Source organism: Oryx dammah, unplaced genomic scaffold, assembly GCF_014754425.2.
Source record: "Oryx dammah isolate SB20612 unplaced genomic scaffold, SCBI_Odam_1.1 HiC_scaffold_25, whole genome shotgun sequence".
Taxonomy (NCBI): Eukaryota; Metazoa; Chordata; class Mammalia; order Artiodactyla; family Bovidae; genus Oryx; species Oryx dammah.
Window position 1 is genome coordinate 94942747 of NW_024070209.1, and position 25570 is coordinate 94968316.

General features: G+C 43.2%; 1 protein-coding gene across 4 annotated transcripts; it reads left to right on the top strand.

Annotated features, from left to right (window-relative positions):
- Nucleotides 1-1963: 1963 nt before the first annotated feature.
- On the top strand, nt 1964-25003 carry RABEPK (Rab9 effector protein with kelch motifs). Of its 4 annotated transcripts, none has more exons than XM_040225116.1 (8): nt 1964-2205; nt 3391-3449; nt 5866-6023; nt 12850-13002; nt 18278-18439; nt 21445-21594; nt 24267-24416; nt 24691-25003. In XM_040225116.1, exons 2-8 carry the CDS (start codon nt 3397-3399, stop codon nt 24981-24983), a joined length of 1119 nt encoding a protein of 372 aa, XP_040081050.1. In that variant the 5' UTR covers nt 1964-2205; nt 3391-3396; the 3' UTR covers nt 24984-25003. The 4 variants fall into 4 exon arrangements, with proteins under 4 accessions (XP_040081050.1, XP_040081052.1, XP_040081053.1 ...); XM_040225117.1 differs by lacking the exon at nt 1964-2205 and adding an exon at nt 3163-3234; XM_040225118.1 differs by lacking the exon at nt 24267-24416 and having other exon boundaries at nt 2153-2205.
- The last annotated feature ends 567 nt before the right edge of the window (nt 25004-25570 follow it).

The following is a 25570-nucleotide window of genomic DNA, read 5'->3' on the forward strand; positions in this document are numbered from 1 at the left end:
GTTTGGAATAGATACATGAGCTGTAGAGAGAGCAGCAGACTGCAAATTCCATTTTGTCAATAAATTTTTGTTGGAAGGACTTCCCTAGCAATATAGTGGTTAAGAGTCCACGCTTTCAACATAGGTGGCATTGGTTCAGTCCCTGGTCAGGGAACTAAGCTCCCGCATGCCATAAAGTGTGGCCAGTAAATAAATAAATATATGTCTGTAATAGATTCAAGTAGCAAAAAGATTTACCAAGTTGGTCTTTCACCTGTACTATTAACTCTCAACTACTCCCTCTTTGAGGTAGATAATTTACTATTTCCATTTTAGACATGGAGAACCTAGAGCTCAGAGAGGCTAATGAACTTGCCAAATGCCAAGTTTAGATGGTTAGCCCTGGAGCCTGTATGTGACCCCCAGTACATCTGTCCACTCCCCACTCCACGAGCATAGTTTGAAGCTCTGTACCACAGGAGCTCCTGTGGATTCCTTCCTTAGCTGTTTCTTCCAGTTCCTAGGATATAACTCAGTCCTCCTGATTGTGGGTTTCTCAGGAGCATAGACACAGTTGAACCAGCTCTCCAGTTTCTGAAAAGCCACCGGGGAACCTGTGGTTATGAAAGAGACTAACATAATGCAGATGAACACTTCTAACTCAGGACTGGTGTCTAGAGTTCATTTACAGCTAGGAATAGCATTACATTTTACAGACACTTTCGAATTGTGGTGCTGGAGAAGACTCTTGAGAGTCCCTTGAATGCAAGGAGATCAAACGAGTCATTTCTAAAGGAATCAACCCTGAATATTCATTGGAAGGACTGATGCTGCAGCTCCAATATTTTGGCCATCTGATGCAAAGTGCCAGCTCATTGGAAAAGACCCTGATACTGGGAAAGATTAAGGACAGGAGGAGAAGGGGGCAGCAGAGGACGAGATGGTTGGATGGCATCATGGACTCAATGGACATGAGTTTGAACAAACTCTGGGAGATGGTGCAGGACGGGGAGGCCTGGCATTCTGCAGTTATAGGGAGGCAGAGTCAGACACGACTCAGCTGCTAAACACTGAACACCAAGCTCTGTGTCAGTCACTGGGCACTAAGCCCTTTATAAATATTAGCTCGTGTATTCTTCACCATAGCCTTGTGACAGAAATCTTATTAGCTCCATTTTACAGACTGGTGACACTGAAGCCCAAAGAAGAGTAACTTCCACGAGAATAGATACTCTTCTTGATGAACTTTTTGTTCCTTGCACTTTTTACAAATGTACCTAGTTATTGGTTTTTCTGTTTCATCTCACTCCCTCCTTCCTTCTGTCTCTCTCTAGTTAAGACTGTAAACTCCAAGAGGCCGGGGGGGGGGGGGGCAAGCTTGCCCGGTTCAGCATTGTTGTTCTTCAGATGATCATTTGCAACCCCATGGACTGCAGCAAGCCAGGCTTCTCTGTCCATCACCAACTCACCAACATGCTCAAACTCATGTCCATTGAGTCAATGATGCTATCCAACCATCGTCTCATCCTCTGTACTCCCTTTCTCCTCCTGCCCTCATCTTTCCCAGAATCAGGGTCTTTTCCAATGAGTTGGTTCTTCTCATCAGGTGTCACAATATTCCAGCTTCAACTTCAGCATTGGTCCTTCCAATGAATATTCAGGGTTGATTTCCTTTAGGATTGACTGGTTTGATCTCCTTGCAGGTTCAGCATAGTGCCTGCCATAGTTACAAATGCTAATTGTGGAATGAGTCAGCTTTTTAAAGCGCCAAAGCTTGAATTGGCCTAAAGATCGCGCAGAGAAATTTACACCCGGGAAAGCACCCTCAACTCTCAGAAACCATTTCTAACAACCGCTGGAAATGAAAATATCCTAGCTCCTTTAAGATAGCCCACGGGGATTTGGGTCACCTAAATAGATGCCCAACCCCTGGCGTTTCGCTTGGAAGTCGTTTCCAAGTAGCCGTGCCTTATTTACACCGCCGGGGAGGTAGGGCCCGCAGGAAGACCTGGCTAGTTCAGCTCTGGAGAAATACACAAGCAGGTCTTCACATGGGACACCAGGACCCCTCCCGCTCCCTTCCAAAGGCGCGCCCCGGGGACCCAGCCCGACAGGCTGGGAGCTGTTGGCCGCCGCGCTCTTCCGGGGTCTGGAGGAGGGGCGAAGGTCTAAGACCCGCCCCCACGGGGCGGAGCCACGGCCCGGGACTGGCCTAAACCGCCGCAGGTAATGCAGTCCGGAGCTGGGTCGGGGTGCTCCGGGACCCCGGTTTCAACCGATCCCGGGCGGGGGCGGCTGCATCTTTTAGGGGAATGGAGCTAGGCCGGGTAGAAAATGCCGGGTAGACATCCTCAGGCTCCGGCCCAGCCACACTGACGGACAGGAACCAGCCGGTTCTCTCCTGACCCTGTCTCCTATCGCTAATCGCTGCCACGCGGGGATGGGACTGGGGGATGGGACTGGCAGGGGCTGCTGCGGGAAGTCCCGGGCCAGGTGAAGTTCCCACTGAGCTTTGGGCTTTGGGAACCGCAGTTAGTGGCTTAGGCTGAAGGTTGGATTTATTCATTCACCTCCCGGAAATGTTACCTATTTTCTTTCATCATTCACTCATCGCTCCCTTCTCCTCTATACCGGGCACTAGTTGGTTCTCTGAATGCATCGGAGAGGCCCAGCTACCTTGGAATTTAGTCTAGAATCTAGTCTAGAGACTTTTAAATAGATAATTACATTCAGGGTGATCCTGCAATTACGATGGCTTAATGGATACCTTTGGATGGAGAATAACTTGAGAATGTAAGAGGAAAGCAACAAATAAGGGAAGGTTTCACTAAGGATGGGACAGTTGAACTGGACTTTGGAGGTTAACTAGGAGTTTGCTAGTTGACCAGAAGGGAAGGGACATTTCAGGTAAGGGAAGCAGCATAAGTTGCAAGTTATGAAAGGGCTTGGCATTTCAAAGGAACAAATGTAGTAAGAATAGCTCAATAGAGCAAGAAATTTAGAGTTGAGCTCCTGAAAAGGAGGTTGAGACCAGAAGGCTTTGAATGTCATTCTGGGGCCAAGAGTTATCCTAGAGTTTGGTATTTCTCAGCTTTTTAAAGTGTTTTATCTTTTGATAAATATAAATACCTTATGACCTCCCAAATTATTTTGATATATGCCCTTTCCCCATGAAAACCACAGACACAGAAAACTTCAAGCAAAAAACATTCTGTAATTGGATTAAGAAAACTGTGTTATTGTTGCCTCCCAAATGTAAGTTTTTATCAAAAGGTTGGTAGTGCTTATTCAGATCAGGCCCTAGAAATGGGTATATCAACAGGAAATTTTATTAAGTGGGAAGTAATCTCTGTGTGTTAGGTAGAAGATAATAGTCAATGTCTAAAGAGTGCCTTTCTGTCTTATGCATAGGACATCATGAAGCAGCTGCCAGTCTTGGAGCCTGGAGACAAGCCCAGGAAAGAAACATGGTCTGTAAGGAAGGATTCAGACAGAGAAACACATGAGTTTTTGTTTCATTTATAAGTAGTTTACTAACATATTTGATCATCTATGAAAAAGGGTAGAGATGAATCTGTCTGCAGTTTCTGGTAATTAGACTCAAACTGTCCGAGAAGGTCTTCAGAGGAAAGGTAGTGGGGCAATAATTATTACAGAACAGATGTTGATTTTATTAGAATCCGCTTACCAAGACGAGTAAGACACTGGCCATCTGGCATCCTCAGCTCCAGCACTGTGTCTTCCCCCAAGCTGTGACTCATTTTTTAAGGTTTTCCGGGAATTAGATTAAACTGGCTTCACTTGTTTCTTGAGTGCTTGTTCAGCCCACCCTTCATTCAACAACTAACACTGGCCTGACCGGGGCAGTTACAGTGTAGGTATTGAAGGTACAAAGGTGAATGAGTAGTCTCAGTGTGGGGGGTGGGGGGGCTGTGGACTAACCTGATGATGGTGATGAAAAGTGATCAGTGCTGAAGCAAGGCTCACAGAGGGCTGTAGAGAGGAGGCAGTGCTTCTGCAGGACCTTGGAGGAGATCCTTTGATCTGCCTTCTCCGTGTCCACTTTTGCCCTCTACCCATCATAAATCTGATCATGGTATTCTCTGGATTAAAAGCCTTTTGTTCCTCTGTGTTGGTCTTAGGATAGAAACCAGAGTCCATAAAATGACCCACTGGGCCCTGCATAATCTGTCCCTACCTACCTTTCCAACTTTATGACCCCCTGCTCACACCTTGTTCTCTTTCTCTTCCTTTAACGTGGTTTGCACTGTTCCACTGAGGAACTGAATAGGCTGGTCCCTCTACCTGGATCACCCTTTCCCCCCATCTTTTGTCCCTTTCTTTGCCCAGCTATTAATGACTTATCATGCTTCAGATCTCAGTTAAAATGGGGCTTCTTTAGGAAGTCTTCTGTGACCATCCCTGTGCCCACCCAGCTCTTCTTACAGAGTAGGGACCCCCTGGGATATGTTCTCATACTGTATATCCAGTTATCCTTTATAGCACAGTTGAAATGAAGTGGTTATTTGTGAAATTATCTGTTTAGTGTTTTTCTTCCCAACTAGTCTGGCAGGGCTATGAAGCAGGGACTTCTTTTGTCATATTCACCATGTAGCTGGAGGACTGTGTGCCCTTGAATAAGTTATTTAACCTCTCTAAGCCTCAGGTCCATAGCTGTAAAACTCAGATGATAACAGTACTGTCCTCAAAGGTGTTTTGTGCAAGTTGAGTGAAACCAGGGTTGTAGCGAAGTTAGCAGTAGTCATGGTACATGGTTAGCAGTCATTCGGGCAGTAACGTGATACGTAAATCTGGACATCAGAAGAGAGATCTGGAAAAGAAACAGATTTTGAAATCACTGATGAACATGTAGATAGGTGGTAATTGAAGCCATCAGTACATATAGAATTGATCAGATAAGCAAACCTAGACTAAGACAAAGAGATTCCATGGGGGTTGGAAGAAAGCTGGAGGGAAAGGAGTCAGAGAAGGAAACAGAAAGTACAGCCAGACAGGCGGATAGAGAACCAAAAGGAATGAGTGTGGGGAAGCCAGGCCAAGAGAAAGGCACGAGAAGGAGGAGAGAACCAAGAATCCCAAATGCCAGAAAAACAGCTACAGAATTTTCTTTTCCAACCAGAAAGGTTGAAGTGTCAGCATTCAGAATAACTTTACAGAGTGGAATGAATGGATCCTGTATTTGATTTTTCAAAGAGCTAGCTTTGGCTTCCATCAGGTCAAGCTTTATGAGTAATCTGGAAAAGCTCTTAAAATTGAATGAAGGATGGAGAATATTACTTGGCAGAGGGAAGCATCACTGGCTAGTGGTGGGAGCTTTGGTGCTGTTGGTTCTCACGTGATTATACCTAAAGCTCGGCTATCATTTACTGAGTCCTTCCCTGCCGTGTAAGAGTGCATCTCATTCTTCACAGGTTTAATTATTGCTGTCTTCATTTTACAAATGAGGAAACTAAAGTGACTTCTAAAAGCGCATACCTGGAGAAAGCATGGGAACTAGGATTTGAACTAGGTCTGTTTGAATGGGCAAGCCATGCTCATAAGTACCATCTTGTGCCAGGACATACCATTAAACATATCTGTGTATCAGTTTCTGCCTCTACCACATGGGGACAATTACTAGTCAAGGGCATCCCCAGGAGGTTAATGTGAGATGAAAGTAGGGACAGAATTAAAAAATCAAAGGTTATGTGCATAGGGAAGGTACTGTTATTAATCAGAAAAATGCTGCTTTGCTGGGTATTATTTTAAAAGTCTGTGTGTGTATAAGACCCTTCTCTCTGGTGACTGTTCCATGAGAAGTGCAAAGAACACACTGCTGCATTTATTCTCTATTCAGGCCTCCTGAATATATCTTCCCTTTGGCAGGTACACCCTGACCCCGGTTGGAGACAGCCCCTGTGCACGGGTTGGTCACAGCTGCTCATATTTACCCCCTGTTGGTGATGCCAAGAGAGGGAAGGTCTTCATTGTTGGGGGAGCAGATCCAAACAGAAGCTTCTCAGATGTGCACACCATAAATCTGGGTAAGACCAGCAGTGAAGGGGACTCCCTGGCGGTCCAGTGGTTGGGACTCCCAAGTTTCCACTGCAGGGAACATGTATTTGATCCCTGGTTGGAGAACAAGGATACCTTGCCATGTGGCGAGACCAGAAGCTACAGAACAAGTGCTCTTTGGCTAGAGAGCAGGGCTTTGTGCTGCTGGCCATGATCATTCCTAAGAATATTAGTTCAAACATATACATTCCCATATATAAAATAGGTAACCAGTGGGAAATTGCTGTGTATAAGCTCCCGGAGCTTACTTAAACTCATGTCTATCAAGTTGGTGATGCCATCCAACCATCTCATCCTCTGTCGTCCCCTTCTCCTCCTATCTTCAATCTTTCCCAGCATCAGGGTCTTTTCAAATGAGTCAGTTATTTGCATCAGGTAGCCAAAGTATTGGAGCTTCAGCTTCAGCATCAGTCCTTCCAATGAATATTCAGGACTGATTTCCTTTAGGATTGACTGGTTTGATCTCCTTGAAGTTCAAGGGACTCTCAAGAGTCTTCTCCAACACCACAATTCAAAAACATCAATTTTTCGGCACTCAGCTTTCTTTATAGTCCAACTCTGACATCCATACATGACTACTGGAAAAAATCGTAGCTTTAACTAGACAGACCTTTGCTGGCAAAGTAATGTTTCTGCGTTTTAGTATCCTGCCTAGGTTGGTCATAGCTTTTCTTCCAAGGTGCAAGCATCTTTTAATTTCATGGCTGCAGTCACCATCTGCAGTGATTTTGGAGCCCCCAAAAATAATATCTCTCACTGTTTCCGTTGTTTCCCCATCTATCTGCCATGAAGTGATGGGACCAGATGTCATGATCTTCATTTTTTGAATGCTGAGTTTTAAGCCAGCTTTTTGACTCCCCTCTTTCACTTTCATTAAGAGGCTCTTTAGTTCTTCTTTGCTTTCTGCCATAAGGGTGGTTTCATCTGCATATCCGAGGTTATTGATATTTCTCTAGGGAATCTTGAATCCAGCTTGTGCTTCATCCAGCCCGGCATTTTGCATGATATACTCTGCATGTAAGTTAAATAAGCAGTGTGATAGTATACAGCCTTGACGTACTCCTTTCCCTATTTGAAACCAGTCTGTTATTCCATGTCCAGTTCTAACTGTTCCTTCTTGACCTGCATACAGATTTCTCAAGAGGCAGGTCAGGTGGCCTGGTATTCCCATCTCTTTCAGAATATTCCACAGTTTATTGTGATCCACACAGTCAAAGGCTTTGGCATAGTCAATAAAGCAGAAATAGATGTTTTTCTGGAACTCTCTTGCTTTTTCCATGATCCAGAAATGGTAACCCTGGTAGGCTACTGTTCCGTGGGGTTGCAAAGAGTCGGACACAACTGAGCGACTTCACTTCACTTCAGCAGATGTTGGCAATTTGATCTCTGGTTCCTCTGCCTTTTCTGAAATCCAGCTTGAACATCTGGAAGTTCAGGGTTCACATACTGTTGAAGCCTGGCTTGGAGAATTTTGAGCATTACTTTACTAGCGTGTGAGATGAGTGCAATTGTGCGGTAGTTTGAGCATTCTTTTGTATTGCCTTTTTTTGGAATTGGAATGAAAACTGACCTTTTCCAGTCCTGTGGCCACTGCCGAGTTTTCTAAATTTGCTGGCATGTTGAGTGCATCACTTTCACAGCATCATCTTCCAGGATTTGAAATAGCTCAGCTGGAATTCTATCACTTCCATCCACTGGCTTTGTTCATAGTGATGCTTCCTAAGACCCACTTTATGTTGCATTCCAGGATGTCTGGCTTTAGATGAGTGATCACACCATCATGGTTATTTGGGTCATGAAGATCTTTTTTGTATAGTTCTTCTGTATATTGTTGCCAACTTTTCTTAATATCTTCTGCTTCTGTTAGGTCCATACCATTTCTGTCCTTTATTGTGCCCATCTTTACAGGGAATGTTTCCTTGGTATCTCTAATTTTCTTGAAGAGATCTCTAGTCTTTCTCATTCTATTGTTTTCCTCTATTTCTTTGCATTGATAGCTGAGGAAGGCTTTCTTATTTCTCCTTGCTATTCTTTCGAACTCTGTATTCAGATGGGTATCTCTTTCCTTTCCTCCTTTGCCTTTAGCTTCTCTTCTTTTCTCAACTATTGGTAAGGCCTCCTCAGACAACCATTTTACCTTTTGCATTTCTTTTTCTTGGGGATGGTCTTGATCACTGCCTCCTATACAGTGTCATGAACCCCTGTCCACAGTTCTTCAGGCACTCTTTCTATCAGATCTAATCCCCTGAATCTATTTGTCACTTCCACTGTGTAATCATAAGGGATTTGATTTAGGTCATACCTGAATGGTCTAGTGCTTTTCCCTACTTTCTTCAATTTAAGTCTGAATTTGGCAATAAGGAGTTCATGAGCTGAGCCACAGTCAGCTCCCTGTCTTGTTTTTGCTGACTGTAGAGAGCTTCTCCATCTTTGGCTGCAAAGAATATAATTAATCTGATTTCGGTGTTGACCATCTGGTGATGTCCATGTGTAGAGTCTTCTCTTGTGTTGTTGGAAGAGAGTGTTTGCTATGACCAGTGTGTTCTCTTGGCAGAACTCTGTTAGCCTTTGCCCTCCTTCATTTTGTACTCCAAGGCCAAATTTACCTGTTACTCCATGTATCTCTTGACTTCCTACTTTTGCATTCCAGTCCCCTGTAATGAAAAGGACATCTTTTTTGGGTGTTAGTTCTAGAAGGTCTTGTAGATCTTCATAAAATCATTCAACTTCAGCTTCTTCGGCATTACTGGTTGGGGCATAGATTTGGATTACTGTGATATTGAATAGGTTTGCCTTGAAAATGAACAGAGATAATTGTATTGTTTTTGAGATTACATCCAAGTACTACATTTCAGACTTTTATTGACTATGAGGGCTACTCCATTGCTTTTAAGGAATTCTTGCCCACAGTAGTAGATATAATGGTCATCTGAGTTGAATTCACCCATTCCAGTCCATTTTAGTTCATTGAACATCACTGAGAAGTCCCTAAAGTCTCAACAGACTGCAGGAATATATCCACCAAACTAAGCCCCCACCTTGATTTGGGGAAAAGAGTCCATTTGGAGCCGTGGACAGCCAGCCACTCATTTATCAGATGTTTCTCTAGGAGACACTGATTCCTTCACCTCTTACATCCACATCACCAAATCCTAAATGTCTCTATTTTCATCCATGTCTTTCCATTTGCATTGCTACTACTGTGGTCCAAGCCTCAGTATCTCTCAGCCACACTCTTGAAACAACGTTCTTACTGATCTGCCTGCTTCCAAACTTACCCCCTGTACTGTGCATTTTTGATACTCAGGTGAGTATTTTATAAAATATAAGTATGATTATGTCACTCCCCAGGTTCAAGCCTTCCCCAACTTCATCTCCTGGCCCTCTGAAACCCACATTTGCTCCACTGAATATCCTTCAGTTCCTTGAACTCTTTTGGTCTCCATGCCTTTGCATATATTGTTCCATCTGCTTGGAAGACTTTTCCTTGTCATCTGACTACTTTCCATCTTTCAGACCCCAGGTTAAATGTCACTTCCAGGGACTTCCCTGGTGGTTAAGACTCTGCTCTCCTAATGCAAGGAGCACACATTTGATCCCTGGTCAGAGAACTAAGATCCCACATGCCAGTGTGGAATGGCCAAAGTATATAAATAAACAAAAATGAATAAAAGAAAAGTCATTTCATTAGGAAGCTGGCCCTGGTACATCTGGACTAATTTAGGTACTGCCACTGAAAAGGGGCAACTCCTGTTTTTCATCTCTATTCCTGTGCTGCCTCTTGACACATCTTCAGTACTTCCCTGCTGACTGACAGATGTGTGGGGATTTTTTCCTCACAGCAGATAATTCTGCAACACCAGCTGGACATCCTACGACTCAGCTCAGTTCTACCTGGAGTTAGACTGCAAGCCCACGGGTGAAGGGCTCAGACCCACGTGAGTCTCCCTGCTCCCCTTCAGATGCCAGTCACAAGGCCACTGGTGGTTCTGACGAACCCCTTTAAATGGGAGGGTCCCCTGACACCCTCCTCAGCTTCCATTAATTCCCGGTTAATTTCCTCTAGAGGCCACCGAGCTCAGGAAAACAGCCAGACAGAAGAGATGCTTAGAGCAGAGTATGTGGGGAAAGGCACTCCTGTGCCCCGTCGAGGTGCCCTACCTTTGCAACACTTCCATGTATTCACCAACCCGGAAACTCTCTGAACCCTGCCTTTTTTCTGGAGGAGTAATTGATTGCATTATGGCCATTGGTGATTGTCAACCTCCATCCCTCTCCTCTCCCCAGAGCTGGGGGTGAGGTTGTCTGTGGCTGAAAATTCTAACCTTGTAGTCTCACGCTTTTTTCCCCTGGCAACCAGCCCCCATCTTTAGGGGCTTTCCGAAAGTCACCTTATTAACATAAACTCAGGGACTTCCCTGGTGATCCAGTGGTTAAGACTTTGTACTTCCAATGTAGGGGGAGTGGGTTGAATCTCTGGTACAAGAAATAAGATTTCACATGCCTCATGGGGTGGCCAAAAAACCCCCATAAACTCAGGTGTGGTTTACAGGGGGTTTGTTATCAATAACAAAAGACACTTACCAGTCTTATTACTTAGGTATCACAAAGGTTTTCAGGGCTCTTTGCCTAGAACAGATGAAGGCCAAATATATATTTCCTAACGTAAATGACAATGATACAGTCACTCTCTGTGTTTCCATAGCATCCTGTACTTTCCCATCTTTATCCCTCTTCCCAACCCTGTTCACGTGGGATTGTTTTCTTGTTTATCTTCCCTACCAAAGTATAAGCTCTTTGGAAACAGGGAACATGGTTATAAATATATATTTTTTCTTTTTTTTGCCCTGCCATGCAGCGTATTGAACCTGGCTCACAGCAGTGAAAGCGTCGAATCCTAAACTCTAGGCCATCAGAGAACTCTCAACATGGTTATACTACTTCTCATTGCATCCCCAGCCATTATCATAGCACCCGGCACAGAGTAGGTGCTTTATAAGTATTTGGATGAATGAATGAACTAACAAGTGACTACTATGTACTACATAATGGCAAAAGAAAACTGGTGTGTTGTTGTTCAGTTGCTAAGTTGTGTCCGACTCTTTGTGACCCCATGGACTGCAGCACACCAGGCTTCCCTCTCCTTCGCCATCTTCCAGAGTTTGTTAAGTCTCCTGTCTGTTGAGTTGATGATGCTGTCCAACCGTCTCGTCCTTTGCTGCCTCCTTCTCTTCCTGCCCTCAGTCTTTCCCAGCATTAGGATCTTTTCAGTGAGTCAGCTCTTTGCATCAGAGGACCCAAGTACTGGAGCTTCAGCTTCCGCATCAGTCCTTCTAATGAATATTCAGGGTTGATTTCCTTTAGAATTGACTGGTTTGATCTCCTTGCTATCCAAGGGACTCTCAAGAGTCTTCTTCAGAACCACAGTTCAAAATGTGTTGTTAATGTGTTTTATTAGGTTCAGGTAACATGGCTGTTATTGTTTTGATCTTAGTTGTGTATCAGCCACACGTGCAGGAGTCTACTTGTAAAACTTGAAGTTGTTTGGCCTCTGTTTTAGTCTTGGAAGATCTGACATCAATAGGCCTGGAAGTCTGCATGGTGACAATTTTTTGCAACTGACCTGCCACCTATCGGTGGGGCTCTCATTCTCCATAGTTTCTTCCAATCCTCTGTAGGCCTTTGAATTTCTACACACTGTACTAGGATTTCAAAGGTAAATTAAATCTCTTTCATCTCTCAAGAAGTTCACCATCTAGTACAGTTACACTTCTGTTGTGACTTGTTACTACTTTTGTGACTCTGGCTAAACCACCTAAACCATCTGGGGTTCAGTGTCCCATAATAACTCACTTCACTTGGCACTTGTAATGATCTAACAAGACAATGCCTGTGAAAGCCCTATGTGAGTGGTTTACTAATTAAAATCACTAAGAAGTCAGGTATTAATAGTCTGTGGAATTGTTTTAGCCAGAAGTCCTTTACCTAGAGGTAATAGAAACTCCCTTCAACAACCAAAAAATAATTAAAAACCCGAGAGAGAGAATCCCTGGGCAGGGAATTTGGCCTAGCCTCAGGAGAGAGTGGAGGCAGGACTTAGAAAGCTGTCAAAAACTGCCTATTTTCTCCTTTACTCTCTGCAGGAAGATGGAGGAAATATGTTTGTTTTTTTTTTTTTCAATTTGATTGAACCAGGTCTTAGTTAAGGCATGCACATTCTTAGCTGTGGCATGTAGGATCTAGTTCCCCAACCAGGGATCGAACCCAGGCCTCCTGCTTTGGGAGCTCAGAGTCCCAGTCACTGGACACCAGGGGAGTCTCTGGGGAGATCTGCTCCTTTATATAGATGTTTCATTCTTCTCTTCCCCACACTGTGGCTTTCTCTGCTTCTCCACATGTGGTAGAAATGGGCACCCAAACCCAGAAATCTATTTGAATTCCAAATTCTTGGGGGAGAGGCTCTGATGGGCTCATCTTGGGTCCGATGACTACCTTTGACTCTTATCAGCTAAAGCTAGGAAGTCAAGGTGTAGTATAACCCAGTCTCCTGGGATCTATCCCTGGGATGGGGGAGGTAGGGCAGGTCCCATAGAAGAGGGTTTATGGACAGGCCGATAGCCCCCAAAGTGTCTGATGTAAAATGTTCTGGAGGTTGACCACATTCTCTTTAAGTGATCTGCTGGTTGTTCACTTATACTTTTAACCCCTTTTTCCTTTTTCACCCTCCCCCAAGTTGGTCAGCCACTATCAACCACTGGCAGCCCCAATCTAGGAACTGGATAAAATGTTTTCTAGGAACACACCAGTGGGATTTAGCCACCGCAGAGGGCCTCCTGCCCCGGTACGAGCACACCAGCTTCATTCCCTCCTGCACACCTCACAGCATCTGGGTGTTTGGAGGGGCCGACCAGTCAGGAAATCGAAACTGCCTGCAAGTTCTGAATCCTGGTAAGTAGCTGATGGTTATTTTATTTACCAAAATGAATAAGTAAATCCAATTTCAATTCCTGTACCAAAGTCCCATTTGGATTTTACTGACTAATCCATTTAACCTTTGCTAACCTCATAGAAAAATAGACATTTTCACTTCTAATAGAATCTGAAAATCATAAATGATATTTCGTTTTCCTCCTAAGTTGCACACATTATCAACTTCTGAAAAGTCAAAGCTGAAAGAGACTTCAGAAAACAGTTATGCCAAGTGGGCAACCTGGTCTAGCGATGGGGAATGACTTTCCTAAAGTCATCAGGGAATCAGAGCCTTGAGCAGGCTAGAATCCAAGTCACCTCTATCAGAAGTCTCAAATGGGGATGATTGTGCCCCCCAGGGGACAGTTGGCATGTTGCACCTTGGGGCAGGGCATCTAATGGGTGGAGGCCAGAGATGTTACCATACATCCTGTAAAGCAGTGGTCCCCAACCTTTTTGGCACCAGGGACCAGTTTCGTGGAAGACAAATTTTCCATGGACAGGGGTGGGAGCGGGGTGGGGTCATGGTTTGGGGATGAGTCAAACTCATGACATTTATTGTCACTTTATGTCTCTTATTATTACATCGGCTGCACCTCAGATCATCAGGCATTAGATCCTGGAGGTTGAGGACCCCTGCTATAATGCACAGGGCAGCCTCTCACAGTAAAGAATTATCTGGTCTAGAATGTCAATAGTGCCAAAGTTAAGAAGCCCTGATCGAGATCCTCTTAGTATGTTTCTTTTAGCCAAAAAGTACAAAGTTCCTGACTTGTCTGACTGGCAGTTTTGTCACAGAGGAAGCAGTTTGGGGACATCACTGCTGCAAGGATGTTGCTGAACCACCCATGGGGGTGGGCCTGACTTTCTGTCAGTTAGAAACACTTTTTTGTTGTTTTGCTCTTTGTAAATTTTTCAATATGCATTGAAAAATATCTAAAAAGTGTAAATAAGTGGACAAAAGCCATCCACAATCCTATGATATTAAGGGTATTAATAACAGTTCTGTGTGCTTCCTTTCTGTTTTGTCTCTGCATTTTTGTAAACCTGAGATCTTTGTATTTCACCATTACACTGTTGTGTCTTTTTAATTTCATAATTAGCACAGAAATGATTCCCTATCAACAAAGCTTTGCTAAAATCATTTTTAATGGCTGCATATACACTCAATTTGATGATAATACCATAATTCCTGTTTTTTTTAACATGTAGGTTGTCTTCAGATTTTTATCATTATAAATAACAAAGTAGTGAATATCTTCATTCAGAAGTCGTTGAAAATGTATTTCAAATTATTGCCTTAGAATTCATGCCCAGAAATAAAAGAACTAGATAAAACCCTGGACTTAAGCTTTTTTTTTTTTACTTTCAGGCTTTTAGTACATGCTATCAAATTGTTCTCCAGGAAGACTTTTTTTAATTTTCTTTTTTGGCCACATTGCACAGTTTGTGCAATCTCAATTCCCTGACCCAGGATCGAACCCAGGCCCAGAGAGTGAAAGCCCAGAATCCTAACCACTAGGCCACCAGGGAACTCTATCTCCAGAAGGATTTTTTTCAACTTATCCTCTCTCCAATTGTGTTTAATAGTTCTTGTTTCACTCCTGACCGGCACTGAATTTATCATTTTTAAGCACTGCTAATTTGATGGGCAAGTAAAAAAAATAAACGATTGTATCTAATTGTTTAAATATGCAGTTTGTTCATTACTAGTAACCTGGACATTTTTCATGTAACAGTCAGCTCTTGCCTGGTTAGGTTTACTTGTCAACGATAGGTTTACTTGTACAACAGTTGGTCTTTGTTATTCTGGGACAGTAATAATTTCTATCTTGTTAGGTTTGGCAAGAATTAACTCACGTCTGGCTCATAGTTAACATTCAGTAATTGTTGTGGTTGATGTAGCTATGGTTTGCCAGATGGAAATCAGTTCCAGAACCCTGGCCTCTCAATTTTTCAGTGATAGCATCTATTTTAAATAAAATACAGTGAGAATTTGGAAAGCTTCTGTCAAAGAAATTGACTTTCCACCAGATCCTTTCCTGTCCTAGAAAGTATAGTTTGACACCATGACCAAGAAATGTGAATGATGTAAGTGAATCATTAATTTCTTATGTTACTAAGGCAAGTTCCTCAGTCTTAGGACTCCTTTCTGATTATTTGTGCTAGCATTTGACTTGGCAGCCACACAATCTCAATTTTATGACAGTACCATAATTCCTCTGTTTTGCTTTGGTTTGTTTTTTATTCTGAAGGTTGTATGCTTTCTAACTCCTCCTAAGATCTAAAAGCTCCCCAAGATCTGTAGCTATAGAGGCAATTACATTATGCTTTGTTATTTCAGTTTTTAGTTTTTGTTGTTTGTTTTTTCTGGCTATTAAGTTTGTGGGATATTAGTTCACCAACCAAGGATCAAACCCAAGACACCTGCAGTGGAAGCCAGGAGTCTTAATCACTGGACTATCAGGGAAGTCCCCATTATCCTTTGGATATAGGCCGAGACTTGTTTGGTCTCCGGGTTCATGTTTTGAGTCCCACATATACTACAAATGCTTCGTGCACCACTTTGTATATTGAATGAAGACCTTTACACAAGACACAGAATTTCCCAGTCAAGATATATTTCCTGGGAATTCCCTGATGGTCCAGTGGTTAAGACTTGGAGTTTTCACTGCCGTGGGCTCGGGTTTAATCCTTGGTCGGGGAACTAAAATCCCACAAGCCATGCAGCGTGGCAGAAAGGAAGGAAGAAAGAAAGAAAGAAGTAGTGGAATGACTATAGGAGTTTTGACAGATCTGTGTTCAGAGCTCTGCCCTACTGCTCATCAACACTGTGACCTGGGGGAAAGGATTTAAACTTTCTGAGCTTCAGTTCCCTCATCTGCCAAGTGGGGATACTTTCCACCTGCTCCCAGGATTGCCTGAGGATAATGGAGATGGTGGGGTGCTCAGGGCAATGATTCTGCCCACAGAAGGTGCTCAGTTACTGCTTGTGTTTCTGTAAAATATGTGCTTCCTTTTGAAAAAAAATGAGCTTCTGTTCACCCACCCAGGTGGTAGAACTTCATTCTCAAGTCAGAAGAATGGAATATACATAGATCTTGAAGATAATCATGATGGTGTGATCACTCACCTAGAGCCAGACATCCTGGAATGTGAAGTCAATGTGAAGGCCTTAGAAAGCATCACTACGAACAAAGCTAGTGGAAGTGATGGAATTCCAGTTGAGCTATTTCAAATCCTGAAAGATGATGCTGTGAAAGTGCTGCACTCAATATGCCAGCAAATTTGGAAAACTCAGCAGTGGCCACAGGACTGGAAAAGGTCACTTTTCATTCCAATCCCAAAGAATGCTCAAACTACTGCACAATTGCACTCACCTCACACGCTAGTAAAGTAATGCTCAAAATTCTCCAAGCCAGGCTTCAGCAATACGTGAACCATGAACTTCCAGATGTTCAAGCTGGTTTTAGAAAAGGTAGAGGAATCAGAGATCAAATTGCCAACATCTGCTGGATCATGGAAAAAGCAAGAGAGTTCCAGAAAAACATCTATTTCTGCTTTATTGACTATGCCAAAGCCTTTGACTGTGTGGATCACAATCAACTGTGGAAAATTCCTTAAGAGATGGGAATACCAGAGCACCTGACCTGCCTCTTGAGAAATCTATATGTAGGTCAGGAAGCAACAGTTAGAACTGGACATGGAACAACAGACTGGTTCCAAATAGGAAAAGGAGTACGTCAAGGCTGTATATCATCACCCTGCTTATTTAACTTATATGCAGAGTACATCATGAGAAACGCTGGACTGGAGGAAGCACACGCTGGAATCAAGATTGCCGGGAGAAATATCAATCATCTCAGGTATGCAGATGACACCACCGTTATGGCAGAATGTGAAGAGGAACTAAAAAGCCTCTTGATGAAAGTGAAAGAGGAGAGTGAAAAAGTTGGCTTAAAGCTCAACATTTAGAAAACGAAGATCATGGCATCTGGTCCCATCACTTCATGGCAAATAGATGGGGAAACAGTGGAAACAGTGTCAGACTTTATTTTGGGGGGCTCCAAAATCACTGCAGATGGTGACTGCAGCCATGAAATTAAAAGACGCTTACTCCTTAGAGGAAAAGTTATGACCAACCTAGATAGCATATTCAAAAGCAGAGACATTACTTTGCCAACCAAGGCCCATCTAGTCAAGGCTATGGTTTTTCCAGTGGTCATGTATGGATTTGAAAGTTGGACTGTGAAGAAGGCTGAGCGCCAAAGAATTGATGCTTTTGAACTGTGGTGTTGGAGAAGACTCTTGAGAGTCCCTTGGACTGCAAGGAGATCCAACCAGTCCATTCTGAAGGAGATCAGCCCTGGGATTTCTTTGGAAGGAATGATGCTAAAGCTGAAACTCCAGTACTTTGGCCACCTCATGCAAAGAGATGACTCATTGGAAAAGACTCTGATGTGGGAGGGATTGGGGGCAGGAGGAGAAGGGGACAACAGAGGATGAGATGGCTGAATGGCATCACTGACTCGATGGACATGAGTTTGGGTGAACTCTGGGAGTTGGTGATGGACAGGGAGACCTGGCATGCTGCGATTCATGGGTCGCAAAGAGTTGGACATGACTGAGCGACTGAACTGAACTGAACTGATGTTGAAATGGAATTTGAATCCCAACTCAGCCATTTACTGGTCATGGCATCTTAAATGAGTGGCCTAATCTATCTCTGCTTCAATTCCTTATCTGTAAAATGGGGGAAGAAATACTTATTAGGCACACAGTGTCTAGTAGGGACAATTACTACTATTACAACGACTACTACTACTACTAAGACTGTAATGATATTGTGCACTTTTTTTAATGGCCGCATATCCTGAGAAACTTGGCACGTCTCCTTTCTTGCATCCGTGGGTATGAGTTTGCTCAGTGTTGGGCTCCTCTGTGTGAGCACAGGGCAGGATAGTCAGCAAAGGGGAATAGGGTGCAGAAAGGATGTTTAATGCTTCCAAAAACAAACTGTCCTCCTCCTTAATTGTACCTGTGGCTTTTCACTCGTGGGAATTTGGCTCTATCTGGACACATTCTGAGTATTGTCCCCTACCCCTCCTTGAATTTGATGGCAGGAGATCCCTGCCTAGACCTACCCTGTCCCTCTTGGGGATTGGGGTTTGCCAAGTAACCCTCCCCAGCCTCAGAGTCAATGTCTGAGGCCCTCAGCCTGGGGATTTAGATGCCTACCTTCTCTCTGGACCAGATACCAGGACTTGGACTACCCCAGAGGTGACCGGCCCGCTGCCATCCCCAAGAACATTCCACACATCATCGGCAGCCATTGGAGACCAGCTGTATGTCTTTGGGGGCGGAGAGAGAGGTGCCCAGCCCGTGCAGGATGTGCAGCTTCATGTGTTTGATGCAAGTATGAATGGGGTGGGAGATCCCTGTGGCCACCTCTTACCTGGTCAGGGCTGCCCTGGTCTGCAGCTTACCTGATGCAGGAAACAGATTAGAAAATGACAACCTGGCTGTGGGTCTCAATTCTAGACTTCAGTATATCTCTTAGCTGATATCTTCTACCCATAGCTAAAATTGCATTTAAAGAGGAATAACTGATCAATTTTAAAAATGTAGACAGTATAGTTTATCAAGCAAAAAAAAAGTTTCTGCTTAGGCCTTTCCTTCCCACTGCCCAGAGAGAGATAAATACTGTTAGCTATTCCTAATAGTCTAACTTCCAGATTTTTCTGTGCATTTATAAATCATATGCACAGGTATATATGAACACCTATGAATTTTCTGTGGATTTTGAAATTGTATGAAAACTTAAAACACACACGTGAAAATACTAATTATAAACACTGTTCTGCCTTTTAGTTTTGTGGGTCTAAGGGTAGATCTTGGGGGCTTCCCTGATGGCTCAGTGGTAAAGAATCCACCTGCAATGCAGGAAACTTGGGTTCGATTCCTGGGTCAGGAAGATCCCCTGGAGAAAGAAATGGCAACCCACTCCAGTATTCTTGCCTGGAGAATCCCATGGACAGAGGAGCCTGGCGGGCTATAGTCCATAGTGTCGCAAAGAGTCAAACTCAACTGAGCGACTAAACGCATCCATGCAAGGGTAGATCTTAGTTGAAAGCGTAAACTTTGAAGCCACAGGAAGTGGACTTGGAACCAGATCTGACATGTACTTTCTGACTTTAGACTAATTTCTTAATCTCTCTAGGCCTTAGTTTGCTATGAAATGGAGATAGTAATAGTGCCTAACACAAAGAACTGGAAAGATTAAATGAGATAATGTGATACAGTGTATAGCAGTTCTGACACATAGGGAACACCTAATAAATTTTCACTGTATTATTATTTCATTTAATCACACATCATGGATCTCTCCTAAGCCAACAATTTCCTTGCAAAGCACATCTCTCTGTGGGCATCCTTTATTCATTCAGTCATTTTCCTATAGATTGACTCTTGGCTGACAGTGTTACAGTGAATATATACATTAATTTATGCACGTGTTACAATGTTCAGGGTTTCCCAGGTGGTGCTAATGGTAGAGAACATGCCTGGCAATGCAGGAGATGCAAGAGATGCAGGTTCAATCCCTGGGTCAGGAGAATCCCCTAAAGTAGGGCATGGTACTCCAGTCTAATACTCATGCCTGAAGAATCCCATGGACAGAGGAGCCTGGCGGGCTACTGTCCATAGGGTTGCAAAGAGTTAAATATGACTGAAGTGACTGAGCACAGCACACACAACATTTGATGTGGAATAGATGCTGAGAAGTGGAATCACTGGGTCAAAATGGGATGAATATTTAATATTGTAAGACCACTTGCCAATCTTTTGTCTAAGTAGCATTTATTTACATTTCTTTCTTTTAGTAGTGTGCATTTATGAATAATGCTTTACAAATATCATGTAACAAAAATAATTTTCCCGTGTTTTTAAACCTTTTTTGAAAAAAGGCAGTAAGCAAAATTGAAAACTTAAAGTTTAGATTAAAAATTAATACATGTCATGATATGAATTTTTCCAGAAAAAATGGACTCTGATTCTTTTAAAGCAGTTTTTAAAAAATATTGGCTTTGAATACATAAAACTGTGAGAGAAAAAATATACGTGCATATATATGTGCCTACATACATGTGTGTGTGGGTATATATATATATATAATCCTGTAACCTCAAAATTGTTAAAATTTCAGTGCAATTATGGCCCTTTTTTAAAAAATAGTGGAGATAATTCTAGATGTGCTATTGGGTCTTGTATTTTTCACTTAAGCATTTCCCCAGTAATCACAAAGTTTTCTCAGTGTTTTTAATGAGTACCTAATATTCTGTTATGACTGTAGCAATAACTCACTCATTCACCTATTAATGGACTTAGGGGCTATTTCCGGTTCTCCCCTATTATTAATATAAACAATACTGTGGTAAACATACTTACCACTTAAGTATGCATATGCATCAACTTTCTCAGTTTATTTCAAATTGTATTTCTTGGAACACTGAGGGTTCTGTGGACAACCTTCAAGCATGTCACAAATGGTAATTCAGAGATAAACTGTTTGTCAGGCTTTTGTCTAAGATAATTTTTGTAGCACTCCTTTAAGACTTTTCTGGTATGTTGAAGTGATTGATTTTCCTCAATTCTATACATGTACAACTTTGAAGATATGAAGGGTTATCAACAGGTAGAACGCATCTGCTCTATTAGGATCATACTCATATTAATAACTCTCATGTACTGAGTACTTTCTTTGCACCTGTGCTTTACATACATCATCTCATTTAATCCACACTTCAACCCTGAGAGGTAGGTATTAGCGGGCACTGTCTTTCTCTTCATTTTATACCTGCACTAACTGAAGCTTAGAAAATTAACACGTGCAAGGCCACGTAATTATTCCGTGAAATAACCCCAGTTTTAACTCCAAATCCTATATTCTAATCATTATCCTATACAACCACTTCAGGAGCCCTTGCTAACTTTAAAAGTAGTCAATTTTTTTCCCCCACTCTTCCAGCAAATCAATTCAGGATAGTGTTTTGAAAAAGAGAATACTCTGAGGGCCTGTCCCAGAAGGAAGCTCATTCTTTTTAATTTTGGGGCAGTTCTAGGTTAAAGAAACTTAAGGGACGTATTTTTTAAATTCATAACACAAAGTAGTTCCTTAATGCCCAGTGGAAGGGGTAGGCATATTAGCTAGTGAATTCTCCAGTCCTGGACACGCACCAGCAGAGGCTGTAAAGGTTATGGATGGAGAGAGGCCTGGGTTGGGCTGGCAAGTTGCAGTGAATGACCCCTAGGCCCCTCTCTGTTCAGCACATCTCCACTTGCTGGGAGGTGAGGCTTAGGTATAGTCCTCACATTTTTGCTTCATACCTTTGTCACCTGATGTCATGGGATTTGTTTTTCCAGACACCCTGACCTGGTCACAACCAAAGACACAGGGAAAACCTCCATCCCCCCGACATGGTCACGTGATGGTGGCAGCAGGGACAAAGCTCTTTATCCATGGAGGCTTGGCAGGGGACAGTTTCTATGATGATCTCCATTGCATTGATATCAGTAAGTAGGGTAGAGGGCATGGGGGCTTGCTTGTCTGCTTAAAAGTAAATGAAATACACTTTGACTAGAGCCTTGCTCTCAACCAGCCAGTAGAATCTTTGCTAGATTCTCTCAAATGTGACCTGAATAATAATAATAATAATAAAAGCAAGTCTTTCCTAAGTGTTTGCCATGTATTGGGTTGACCAGAAAGTCTGTCCAAGTTTTTCTGTAAGATCTTATAGAAAATTCATCATGAATTTTCTGGCCAAACCAAGACCTATCCATTAATTCTTTCTTATCCTTCCAACAACCCTGCTCTTTCATTAAAATTCATTGTGTCTTGTGCTTCCCGAAGGACTGGATTTCTGTTGTAGCCTTTAATTCTCTGGATAACTTTTAGAGTGTGTCTGGAGGTAGACAATCAGAACTGTCATGCTAAATTGCTAAAAAATGATGAGAAAAGGAAAGTTAGGGATAAACATGAGTATTGTCTTTAAGCGTTTGAATGACCCCAAAAAAGTCCCGAGAGCCTGGACACTTTTGGGGTCATTCTTCCAGACTCTGAGGTCCCTTAGGGCAAGAACTTTGTCTCTTTTTCCCTTAGTGTATTTCCATCTTTGAGTACAATGTCTGGCGGGTCGCAGATGATGAGTGTATATCTGTTCAGTTCAGTTGCTCAGTCGTGTCCGACTCTTTGCGACCCCATGAATTGCAGCATGCCAGGTCTCCCTGTCCATCACCAACTCCCGGAGTTCACTCAAATTCATGTCCATCGAGTCAGTGATGCCATCCAGCCATCTCATCCTCTGTCGTCCCCTTCTCCTCCTGCCCCCAATCCCTCCCGCATCAGAGTCTTTTCCAGTGAGTCAGCTCTTCACATGAGGTGGCCAAAGTACTGGAGTTTCAGCTTTAGCATCATTCCTTCCAAAGAAATCCCAGGGCTGATCTCCTTCAGAATGGACTGGTTGGATCTCCTTGCAGTCCAAGGGACTCTCAAGAGTCTTCTCCGGCACCGCAGTTCAAAAGCATCAATTCTTCGGCACTCAGCTTTCTTCACAGTCCAACTCTCACATCCATACATGACCACTGGAAAAACCATAGCCTTGACTAGACGGACCTTTGTTGGCAGTGTAATGTGTCTGCTTTTGAATATGCTATCTAGGTTGGTCATAACTTTCCTTCCAAGGAGTAAGCGTCTTTTAATTTCATGGCTGCAGTCACTATCTATAGTGATTTTGGAGCCCAAAAATATAAAGTCTGACACTGTTTCCACTGTTCCCCCATCTATTTGCCATGAAGTGATGGGACGGGATACCATGATCTTCTTTTTCTGAATGTTGAGCTTTAAGCCAACTTTTTCACTCTCCTCTTTCACTTTCATCAAGAGGCTTTTTAGTTCCTCTTCACTTTCTGCCATAAGGGTGGTGTTATCTGCATATCTGAGGTTATTGATATTTCTCCCGGCAATCTTGATTCCAGCTTGTGCTTCTTCCAGCCCAGCATATATCTGTTAAGAGTGGACAGATAGGGACTTCCCTGGTGGTCCAGTGGTTAATACTTCACGCTTCCACTACAGGGGGCATAGGTATGACCCCTTGCTGGAGGACTAAGATCCTGCCTGCCACACAGTGCAACAAAAAAAAAAAAAGAAAAAGTGGACAAAAAAACAAATGAACATATTCTGCATTGCTCCAGACTACAAGAATTGGAACTATGGGCAGAAGGCATGAGAACTGCTGTGCAAGTATCAGGCTACCTTGCCAAACAGTGAGTTCTCTGATTTGGTGACATTGGAGGCTGGCTGACACTGGCTGGGATTCCCACATTGGCAAGGATATTTGGCTGGACTCAGTGATTCTCCCTTCCAACCCAGTTGCTGGACCCCTGCCTTGAACTGACAGATGGAAAATATCTTCACAGGAGCATTCCTTGCAGGCAGGCAAACAGGGTTTTAATGCTTATTTTAAAAAAAGAAAGTCCTTTTCTCTTGTAGGAGGAACTATTTCCTAGCTATTTTTCCTCCTTTCCTACCCAGGTTGTTCTCTAAAACCTAAAATCTGGTGAGGTCCTGCCTCCTTTAAATGCTTGTCTGAAAAGTTGCAACTATCTGCAGAAATAGGTAGGAAGTAGGTGCAGAGGCAGCACGTTACAGCGTAGAGAACACAGATCTGGGAGTCAGACCTGAGTGCAGTTCCAGCTATGCCACCTGCTCGCTGTGGGACTTCTTCCCCTCTCTAATCCTGTTTCTTCATCTGCAAGAAGAAAGAAAGTAGGCAGAAGTGAGTAGCAGCAATTTTATGCAGCTATGATAATAAAGCAAACCAGATTTTCACACACACACACACCCTGCTCCTGGGCTCCTAAGGAGTTAATGGTGATGGTCACCAAAGCTTAGATCACATTCTTCAGTGTGCTCCGAAGACCACCTACATGAGAATCCCCTGGGATGCTTGTTACAACTGTAGATGACTGAGCCCCTCCCTCCCTCTCTGGACTATCCAGACAGAATTTCAAGCTCCCCCCTCCCCCAACACAAGTAATTTTTGTGCCTGCCAAACCTTGCTCTATTATCTTGAGAACTCTTTAGTGAGTGAAGTTCAGGGATTGGTTTGCAAACTGCAGACATCTGACAGGTTCAGTCTGAAACCATTGTCTAGGCCAGGTTTTGCCCACTTTCCATCTCTTGGCAGGTGACATGAAGTGGCAGAAGCTAAGGCCCACTGGGGCAGCTCCCACAGGCTGTGCTGCCCACTCAGCTGTGGCTGTGGGGAAACACCTGTATGTCTTCGGAGGAATGACTCCCACAGGAGCCCTGAATACAATGTACCAGTATCACACAGGTGAGCAGATGTTCACTGTGGGTCTTTAAACAAGTATCACCCTTCTTTGAAGCTATCACAATGCTTCGGTCTTTCAATTTGGCCACTCCACATCTAAGGCCAAAGGAGTAAAAACCAGACTTTCAGGGAATGACACCATCAAAGCAGGAAGAGTACCATTAGGGTCCCCCGCCCCCCACTTTTCCTGTTTCTTTTAGGGCTCAGGTGGTATAGCACATCACTGAACATTTTTGGAAAATTTTTAACACTTTTTTTTTTTTTCCCAAAAAAACAGAAAAGCAGCATTGGACCTTGCTTAAATTTGATAATTCTCCACCTGCTGGACGGTTGGACCATTCCATGTGTATCATTCCGTGGCCTGGGACGTGTGCTTCTGAGAAAGAAGATTCAAATTCTGCCACTGGAAACTGTGATGCTGAGAAAGGGGATTCCACTGAGAAAGGAGTGACTCAAGGTGGTGACCCACATGAAGAAAGCCAGGCTGACACACTGCTCTGTTTTGTGTTCGGTGGAATGAATACAGAAGGGGAAATCTATGACGACTGTATTGTGACTGCAGTTGATTAATAAAACCCGTTTTTACTGCTTTTAAATGTCAGTTACTTTCAGGAAAGTTCAGTGAAGCATTAGTCCTTTTCATACCTCCAAAACTGTCTGTATGTATCCCTTTGGCTCTTACTCACTGGGTAGGTGAAGAGGAACTGGATAGCGCAGACAGGGCAAAAGCCTCTGATAAAGGGGTTTTCATCAGCATTACATCCAGGTAACTAACTGGCTGGTTATGAATACTAATCACAAAAATGTTGCACATATCCTAATTGCAAGATACAACAAAAGTTGTAGAAATCAGCGAGTGGACATTCCCAAGCTGGTGTTTTAACATTTGACTCTACCAGGTCTTAGTTGCAGCATGTGGGATCTAGTTCCCTGACCAAGGATGGAACCCATGCTCCCTTCATTGGAAGCATGGAGTCTTAGCCACTAACCACCAGGGAAGTCCAGGGAGGTGTTTTCAATATTAGCAGCTCCTCAGAAAGAGGTGTACTGTTGACTTTTGGTATGGAGAGCCACTGGGGACAGGGGCAAAGATTGGCCCTTGTCTCTCCCCATCTACCCCTACCCCTCTGCACACACTACTTCAGGTCATTTTTGAT

What these genes read in the sequence shown, in the direction of transcription:
- RABEPK (XM_040225116.1), top strand. Translation starts at nt 3,397, where the DNA reads ATGAAGCAGCTGCCAGTCTTGGAGCCTGGAGACAAGCCCAGGAAAGAA. An exon ending in GCTTCATGTGTTTGATGCAA is followed by an intron (nt 18,440 to 21,444) that starts GTATGAATGGGG and finishes TTGTTTTTCCAG; the next exon opens with ACACCCTGACCTGGTCACAA. An exon ending in AATGTACCAGTATCACACAG is followed by an intron (nt 24,417 to 24,690) that starts GTGAGCAGATGT and finishes CCAAAAAAACAG; the next exon opens with AAAAGCAGCATTGGACCTTG.